The 10,000-nt window shown below is 38.4% G+C and overlaps 1 protein-coding gene across 1 annotated transcript in view; it reads left to right on the forward strand.

Annotated features, from left to right (window-relative positions):
* Positions 1-7,515, forward strand: part of LOC122247224 (uncharacterized) — a 7,743-nt gene extending 228 nt beyond the window's left edge. The window contains exons 2-7 of the mRNA XM_043006287.2: positions 1,928-2,034; positions 2,707-2,879; positions 3,158-3,758; positions 3,876-4,137; positions 4,284-4,553; positions 4,850-7,515. Coding sequence (XP_042862221.2) covers positions 1,928-2,034; positions 2,707-2,879; positions 3,158-3,758; positions 3,876-4,137; positions 4,284-4,553; positions 4,850-5,047 — 1,611 coding nt within the window. The 3' untranslated portion in view covers positions 5,048-7,515. The remainder of the gene's footprint in view (positions 1-1,927; positions 2,035-2,706; positions 2,880-3,157; positions 3,759-3,875; positions 4,138-4,283; positions 4,554-4,849) is intronic.
* Positions 7,516-10,000: the final 2,485 nt, after the last annotated feature.

Raw genomic sequence — 10,000 nt, forward strand, 5'->3', positions numbered from 1 at the left:
CGTCTTTGAGGCGCACGAGTGAAGGGGTTGTTGATATTTCTTATTGTTGTTATTATTACCACTTAGAGTTTGTTATTATTTTATCGATGAGTTTCTTCTTATATTATTTTCATATTGAAATGGTTTTCTTTTGTTGTTCCTATAACTTTGGGAACATTGCGCAATTGGTATTAGTTATAACAATTAATTGACATTATTATCGCAATATGATTTTGTTATTCATAATTTGTCGTTATGACTGTGTTATGTTGTTGACATTGGTATTCTTTTGCGGTATTTACAATGTTTATTTTTCGTATAGGAAAATCTGTAGAGCTCATGTTATTGCATCATATGACAGACTGTAGAGTGTGGCATGTGCTCACCGGAGATACTTTCCTCATAAAGCCCCACATGGTTTTAAAGGTCACACTCTTCACCATTAAAATTAAGTACAGTCGAGTTAATAAACGGGATCTCCTGCCTTGCATCACTACTTTTATCTGGTTTTGTTAGAGGGAAAGTAAATCCATTGCTGAGAAATTTGGTTGTTGAGTTTGTCATAAGCTTTACTTTTTTTCTGAATTAATGATGTAGTGACTCATAAGTTGAGTTTTATAATTATGTGATTACTCATTTATAAAGAAGGGTTCAAATTGCATAATATTGCCAGAATAGCATGCCAAGTTTGATTGAGTTGGCAGAACTGTTGTTAAGCTTATTGGAATGACCGAGATGAAGAGAAGGAAGGGAACGTGATGCTCCTTCGTATTATAGAATATTATGGACTGCCCTGGGAAAAGACGGGGAATTTCAGCAACAAGATTGCTTGTCGGCCACTGGCTTACGTGCTCATCATTGTGGCCTTCGTGCCTGTTGGTTCTCTGGCAAAGGACAGTGAATCTCAGCCACTTACGTTATGGCAAGATGGCTTGTCTGATGATTTATTGACAAATAAGGAACCAGTTCCAGCGGGAAGTGTGGAGGCAGTGGTCTTGCGTGATGCAGACTGAATTTAGATAATTATCTTTGGTTATTGTAATGGTAATGGCAAGATTTTTATTTTTTTTTATGAGTATTTCATCAATGAGAAATTTGCAAAATATGTAAAATTCAAAATTGTATTATAAAATGATTTAATATTTTGTAATATAACCCAATCTTTATTTTAAAGTAAATTGTGTAATAAATATATATTTTTTTTGGTTGCAGAGTAGGAAAAAAAGTTTTTGACAGTTTGATGAATATATTTATATCGGCTATAGATATCATCAGAGATTCTTATTTAGGACTCGACCAGAGCAGAAAATGAAAGGGAAAAAGAAATTTCAACTTTCTTTGAGACCTTCTCTTGATTAAGGATTCTCACTTTTCGCAAAGTACCAAAGAATCGTTTTGTTTGCTAGTGTAAAAGTTCAACGACTCGAACTCAGTTTGTGATGCACTAATATTAGTGTTATTTTTGTTTTTATTATTATAGTTGTTATTATGGTTTATGGGCATCGTCATCATCATTGTCGTCGTCACTGTCACTGTCATTATTGCCATAATTATCACTATCACTCTCATTATATCACTATCCTGTATCACTAACATGATCTTTGCAATTATTATTAATGTTGATATTAGTGTTGTTATTGTCATTGTTATAATTTATTGTTATTGTTATTATTATTTTTTTCCATTATTATTATTATTTTTTTTTTCTAAGTAGTTTTGTTATTTATCATTATTATTATTGTTATCATTATCATTATTGTTACTGTTACTGTTACTGTTAGTGATATTAATACTACTGATACTACCATTATTATTATTATTGTTATCATCATTATCATTATCTTTGTTATTTTTGTTATAGTTACCTATTATTGCTTGTTAGTTCTTAATTTATACTATTAATTTGTGTGTACCATCTTCATTCACATCCTAATTATGTTTCCGACAGATGGTTTCCCGACTGAGCTTCATGGACATGGCGGTGGATTCCGACCCTCCATTATCCCCAGAGCTCCACTTGGGTACCATGAACACCTCGGACATGTTCGAAACGGGGTAAGAGACAGCACGTGACTGATTGTCGTACTTGTAGTTGTTGGGTGTTGCGCGAAGACTGTTGGGTATTAGCTTTGTGTTGTGTGTTGCGCGAAGACCATTGGGTGTTAGCTTTGTGCAGTGTGGAGTTCTTTTGTGGAGTGGGCAGAATGAGTTAAGTGGCGTGATTGTAGTATTTGTTTGATATGTAATGAGAGGAGAAAGGTAGTGTGAATGCTGTTGGATATTTGCTTGAATAGGGAAGTGATTGTTAAGGGGTTATGATTGTGTGTTGCCAGTGGGCGTTAAGACCTGCACGAGAGCAAACAATGACTGAATGCAGTGCTTGACCTCACAAATGGCCACTTTATGGTAGTGGGCCACATGATGAAATAGTTGCTCTGTCTTGACAGATTAATAGATTCCATTATCCACCTTAAAGTGACTGTGTGTAATGAAAGCAGTGTGTTTTTAGCAGTGTTTTAGAGAGCAATAGAAGCAGTGTAATTTGTTTGTTGTAGAAGCTCATTGAAGGGAGAATAGTGTCATTTATCATATTCCAGCGAGACTTTATAGAATGAGGAACAGTGATCTCAGAACAAAAGTATACTGAAAACTAAAATATGTAGATGAATATGAATGATATACCACAGCTCCAGTATCTAAACCTGAAGCTGTTCTGAAATCTTGTAGTTGGGAGAGCTCTTCGGGTGTTGAGAGCGGAATGTCAGGCAGTGGCAGCAGTAGCAGCAGCAGTTCTCTGAGTCCCTATGGAGGCCCTGCTGATGACAACCTCTTCTTGTGGGACGACGCGCAGCACCTCGATGCCAACCTCTTCCAGGCCAACTTGGGTGATTACTTTGGGGGTAAGTGGAAGTAGTGCTTAGAAGGAATTGTAGCGTGGGTTGCATGTGCATGGAAACGTATTAAGTTGCAGACATACTGATGTATAATATAGATATGCACCTATGCAACCTTACTTCCCACACCAGAAAAAAAAATCTGCATAAGAGTGATGTTTCACTTTTATTTACATTCAGTAGTATCTTCAAAATAATGATCCAGTAGAACTTTTGTCAGCAGTAAGTGCAGAACAAAATGAGTTGTAAGATTGGTAATTTGAGATGCTTTACCTTATTTTCAGATGATGCTGACCTGTTCTCCCTGGCTGACCAGCAAGCCTTTGAAGATAATGACTTCAGTTTCCTGCAGGACAGTACAAGCAACATATCCTTTGCCTCAGACATTTCCTCCTCCTCTTCCACCATCACATCATACTCCATCCCTCGTTCGCCCGACCATTCCGTGACTATGTTGGAGGAAGAACCAGTGGTGAACACACTCCCACTGTCCACCTCCTCACCCCTGAAGTCAGCAACTGAGTTGAGACCCTCCTGCCTGAGATTGCCCTCACCTGGAGCTGAGGGTGTTCAGGAGCCTCTGATATCCACAGTGGAGAACAGAGAGAGTCCCAAAACACAGAAAAATAGCAGGAGAACACCGAGGGAAGATAGTGTAACGAGGGAGGCCGTGAGTCGTGAGGGGTCAAGTCCCAAGAAGTGCAAGAAGAGTCGGAGGAGTCCCCTGTCACCCCAGTTTCTTCAGATGACCTCTCCAGGTGTCAGCCCTTCCGTGCCCATTAGTCTAGCTTCGGAGGCTCCACGCCAGGCCAAGATACACACCAAAGAGAACAGCTTTTCACCAAGCAAGAAGGTCGTCAATATACTGGACAGTAATGTGAAATGGTGAGGAGGTAGTGTTTTATATTGTTTGATGTTTGAAATATGTTGGTATAATATTAGAATTCCCATCAGAGATCATATGAAATTAAACCCATGCACCAATCATAACTTTTAACGCAGGAGTGAGTTGAGCGACAGTGAGCAGAGGGCAGTAGGAGAAGGCTTGGAAATGGTCCTCTCCCAGTGCTTAGGGGTGAGAGAGAGACTAGACCTAATGGCCCTGCTAGAGCCGGGTTCATTGCCATCTGCCCCGTTGAGCTATGGCGACATGGAGTGGACCATCAGTCTGGATGACAAGAAGCTTGAGACTCTCCGACGATTCCTGCGAGGGTTGGACTGTCCGGCAGACTCTGACCCCAACCAGGAAGTGAGCAGTAGTAAGGTAAATAGTTTGTGATGGAAGAGTATGAGTATGGTTGTTAGATAAAGTTGTATGTAGTTATTTCATACAGTTTTATAGTCATGACAGTTTTTGCATTTAATTATGCTTAAAAGCATGATAGTTGTAATTCACTCTATCACTTACAGAAAATGAAATCAACTGCCAAGAAGAACAAAAAGCTCTTGAAGGAAGAAAAGTGGCACAGCTTCCCCAAGGAGAAGATAAAATCGCCGCAGAGCAGAGTTGGCCGTAAGCAAAGCTGGGACTTAGGAAGCAAGTCTCCACCTGCCAAGAAGCCGCACGTAAAGCCCCCACAGCCAGGGCCTCCTCCGGGCAAGTGCTGGTCCGCTCTGGCCAAGGGCTCCAAGGTCAAACTGTCTCCATCAAAGGTGCAGCACAGCAAGAGCTCTGAAAGGGTAGGCTGATTACCACTTTCATTTTTATTATAAGTGACAAAAAAAAATAAAACTACCTTTAAATACTTTACTTGAAGGTATACTAATGCCACTAACGTGGAGAAAGAAATTCCCCTTATATATCCTATACTCAAGCAAATCCCACACATTGACACAAGTATGCTCTCATACCTACTGCATCACGGATTCTGTAGCACATGCACCTGCACCTCCTACCATGCACGCACTTGTACACTCCAAAACATCTGATCACAAAGACACAATTACTGACTTCCCCTTTCCTCATTTTCCGGCAGAAGTGCAATACCACCGAACTGCTGCAACTGCGGACCAGATCCAGAAAAGAATACCGTCAACTGATGAAGGAGAGGAGAAGTGGGCTGTTTGAGAGAGAGGAGGTGGTCACCCTATCAACATCTGCAACTGAGCCATGCAACAAACCCAGAAAAAGAGAGGAGGAGGAGGAAGAGGATGATATAGATATTTTAGGTTGAATGATTGATTTTTTTTTTCTTAATTTTATAGATATATATGATTTTCATTATTATTATTATTGGTATTACTATTTTTCTTTTGTTCTCTTGTATCTTTGTTGAAATAATCATTTTTTTCTTATTTTTCTTGTAAAGAAATTTATCTTTTCCATTGAAAGTAATGCATTTTGGATTCATTGGTATTTCAGGTATTGGAAATATAGGAAGATGTCTTTACCTTTGTTAATTATCCGACCCAAAAACGAATAGGTTCGGACGTCAAATCATTTGCAATCTGTAGTCATTTTAATCATGGTGTTGGTACTGTACCTCCTCAAAAGAATATGGAACAAAAAATGGAATCCTCTTCACATATTTTTTTTTTTTTTTTTAGAAACTTCATAACTCCTCTTCAGTTTCAAAATCCGGGGTTAATTATTCTTCCCCCCCCTTTTTTTTTTTTTCTTTTATGTTGGTACTTCAACTCTAAACTCGAAAGCTTTATTTACTGATAGACAAGTATAAGTGTTAGTGGCATCTGGCATCTCTTAGAAGGCTTCAGTCCTGCTCAACTATGTCATCTTGCATTTTTTTTGTTTCTTTTTCTGCATATTTAAAGAATTTCCAACACTTTTTCTTCTCTATGGAATCATGTGTAGTAGCATTTGTAATACTCTTATTCATGATAAACTACCTCATTTCTGGCTATGAAATAGTTATCTCTCTCTCTCTCTCTCTCTCTATCCAAAGTGCTTGTTATATCTCTGGAATTGCAGCGCAGTAATGGGTATTGACTGTTGTTCGTCTTTCTATGCAAAGCTTTTGTACTTTGTTGGTTGTCCGAATAGCTTTTACTTTGTCATATTATCTTTCACTTTGTTTTATAATATGGCAAAGACACATTGTCTGGTTTATATATCTAGTGATGTTACTGATGATTTTTTTTTTTTTTCATTCTTTTTTTCAATTGAACATGTTAAATAAAAACAAAGAAAGTTAAAACTTCCATCAGACCCCATAGCAAATTTCAGTTTTTATCTGATCAAATACTAAAACTAAATCCAATGCAGTGGAAAGCCCAAAGCAGCATATGTTGTGTGTGTAGCATCAAGATGCACCATATCTTGTCCATGTTCCTTTCAGAATTATTCTAATGATCACAGCTACTACCTCTTATTAACAGTATAGGTGAAAACTTGTTAGTGAAGAATGAAAATTGTCTTAAAAATAACTAGATGCATAGATGCTTTTCTTGGAATACTGTATGAAGGGGTTTGAAAGTCTCTCGCAAATCAAAAGTATATCAAAATTAAGTGAACAGAGTTCATTGTGACATATATAGATAAAGGTATAAATGAGACTGAATAACTTCAAAAGCAAAAGATGTAATTGATGTGTTTTGGTTAAATTTTGTATTTCAGATAAAGATTTAATTGAAATGTCTTGAGTATGTTATTATCAAGTTATTTATCTCACTTTTACCTCTATCTACTTCAGAATGAAGCAGAATAATGATCCATCCACAAATCAGAAATGTCAACCAGTTTTGTTTTCTATTTATCTTTTTATGTAGGGTTTATTAGTATTTTTGTAGGTTTTAACTGCCTTCAAGACTCGACCAAAATTAACCAGGATTTTAGTCCATCCATGAATCAAAAGTGTCGACTAGTTTTATTTTTTATTTACTTGGGGCTCATCAATGTTTTGTTGCTCTTGTCTGCCCTCGTATGGAGTGTGACATTTTCATCCAACTTCACTGTCACAGAAACACTCAGGTGATTTTCATAGAGAGATTAACCATCCACGTTGCCTTAAATGCCATCAGACAGACACAGGAAATCATCCAGCATACATTATGTTACATAGCATGTTACGTTTATTCATTGCCTTTCTTTAATTATGTATTTATTTCATTGTTATTTTGTATCACGTCAGCATTTCTACAAGTGAATTTCTGTGCGTTTTGTCGAGCTTGAGTTGCCAGTCGACATATCACTCCTTTCTATAATGTAATTTGTGGAGTCAGCTCACTCTAACTTATATATTGTCTCTCATTGCATATGGTGCTAGAAGTGTGATTTTATAGTGTTATGTTGATTCCAGGATTTTGTTTTGGATATAGAAGGGGAAAGCAGATATCCACGTGCAGTGTAAACAGTATGGCTTTCACTGTCATTTTTCATTGCTTGATTATAAGATAAATTTGTATTTCTCGTAACACTTAAAATTAGAAGATCATATTTCCTGTGCCACTTGAAATTAAAAAAGAATTTGATTCTTGTAACCCATGAAATATAAAACCAATATTTCTTGTAAAACTGATATTACATTTGGCTGACTCTTTGACTGAACACAGATGTCCAGCATTTGGAGAAAGAAAGAACAGTTTTGCCAGACCATTTAGTATGATCTATAGATAGTGAACTGATGTTACATATTGTCAGAGAATTTATACATTGAGATAAACAAGATTAAATCCCTGTGATAAATGTGATCTTTATTTTCCTTGAAAAGTTGTGTTGGAAATGTATTTACAGAACTTTCTCCAATACATGGAAGTAACAGCCAGGACAGGCACTGATGTTACCTGGAGGCACCCCAGGTGGGTTTTATTTCATAGCGGAGAAGCTTCACCTGAATTGTTTGAACTCTTTGCGCTCTCATTTATCCATGTATTATGGATAAATGGTAGTATAGGGTCCATATCAGTTTTATGGGCAGACAAAAAGCAACTTCATATTTTTTTGTATGCTTGTATTTTCGCAAACAAAAAACGAAAGAAATAACCATTCCCAACGGAAATAAAATGAATAGATAGGGAAGAGGGAGGAGACCTGTGCCTTCGACCTCAGGTGCCACAACACAAAGCAGCCCTACTGGCACGAACAAATCGTAAATGCTACACATTGTTTGGATATCATTCCTCGTCTCACTCTGTTGCATATCCTGCGTCGCCGGAGGTTGGCATCTTGCTGTGGGTTTGGAAAGAGCGGTGCCATTTATGTAAGGTTATTTTCAACCAACCAATTATAGTAAATATTACGACAATTCTAATATTTATACGATCAGCTTACATCATCATCCACTAAATAGAGTTGATACTCGTGTGTAACAGATCCAACGATCCAATCTTCCCTAACGCCAAGTAAAGCATGCCTATTGGCACCTACGCGATGCCACCTGTCGTCAGGCCAAGAGCTCATTTGGCATGTATGTCATACCACCCGTCTGCAACGGGCTAAGGCCGCGTCCTCGACAGTCGAGCATTGTCTGCGAACACAAGTGAGTAGGGTTGCCTATTGACGAACTTTTTCCTTGAGTCCGCAGGTGAAGCAGTAAAGTGCTCTTGCTGGAGTTTTATACCCTCATGGCCGCGTTTTTGTTGCTGTTCAGTGAGATTGAACTAAACTAGTCCTCGAACATAGTCTATTCCGCTACCTACTAAAGATCACTAGTTTAGACTCAAGATCCTGTAACAAATTACAAGAAAGTAGACCTCGACCTGTGGTCTTTGCTTGGTAGCCAAGTTAAGAGGTGGTTAGTGACTACTTTGGTCAAAAGTCGAGTGTACATTTAGAACTGCTCGTTCAGCTCAAATGGACAATCAAACTACTAGAAAAAAATGTTTAGAATACTGTCAAACTTGTCTGGATAAGTTGTCAACCTCGAGAGAGCATACCAAGTTAGACAACTCCGTATAGCCTGAATTAGTGGTCCTGTCTCACGGTACAGATGTTGGTTGGACGCATAGTCCTGCAAACAATACCCCATGATCCAATGTAAGGATCTGTTGCAAAAGGCATCAAGATATAAATACCAGGGCACAGGGTAGTCCAGGTTATGCAGCTGTACAGTACCATCAGGCTTTGGCATCAGAGGTATAGCACCTCTTATCAAGGGCCCAAAATTACGAACTCTACTGCCAATAACTCTGGCTGAGTTGGAAGTCCTCGTCGCATGCACTTACTTACTGAACAGGTTCTAGTAGATTCTTAAAGTCCTGGAACAGTGCCGTTGATCTTACCCAGTATTGCCGCCGTTATCAACGGAGCAGGTATATGATTGGTCAATATAAGGACGACTTTATTGAAAGCGGTCAAAACCTGTAAACAAGTACATTGTCACAATGAATAAACTACTTGAAGCTTAAGAACAATACAATCAGTGGTTCTATCCTAGCAGGTTACATTGTAATCCATACATCTATAAAGATTAATATATCACTTTTACACTCATTTTAGTAATAAGGGTTATACATACACTTAACGGAACTAGTCGACTCTCCCCAATAACTACGTGTCGTCACGATGGTGTCTACGCCTTGACTGTCGTGTGTGTGCCTAGACTACAAGTGTGTCTATAGAACAAGGGTCTTGTTCTTTACTCGGTTTTTACTTGTTTATAATCACGGCCAGGCCACATGGCGGCCTCTCCTGGCCTATGTTATCGTAGCCGCACATAGAGGCCTCTCTGTACATGTGTTATTTTGCCGTGGTCTCCGCGGCGATTTCTTTCTGTTTCTTCCTTTCTTTCTCCTTCATTCCCCTCTCTTGCTACCGTTAGCGGTAACACCCAGTGTTTTGGATGACATCTATACCCAACATCCATACAAACATTGGAAAGCATTGGTACGAGAACACATCCTCACCTCACTCTTGAAGTCACATGAAAGAAGCTAGACATGCCCCCACCACACAACATCGCTCTCAGTACCAGCGTATAGGGTTGCTATTAGTCAAGTAATGTTTGTTGGGGTTCCTCTCCGCCTTAGGTTGGTCGAGTTAAACGTTGTCTTGGATCCGATATTGGCTAGCGTTTCACCCAAGGACATTTTTTTTGGGGTGGGGGTTAATGTAATAGAATATTCGGATTTAGAAAAAAAATCCATAAAGTGATGATTGACTTAGCAAGTATATGTACAAAAATCCAGATTTATGCTTTATATACCTATACTTTATATCGCCTATACTTATC

This window comes from Penaeus japonicus, unplaced genomic scaffold (genome assembly GCF_977035675.1).
Source record: "Penaeus japonicus unplaced genomic scaffold, GWHDUDI00000001_assembly GWHDUDI00000003, whole genome shotgun sequence".
Classification (NCBI taxonomy): Eukaryota; Metazoa; Arthropoda; class Malacostraca; order Decapoda; family Penaeidae; genus Penaeus; species Penaeus japonicus.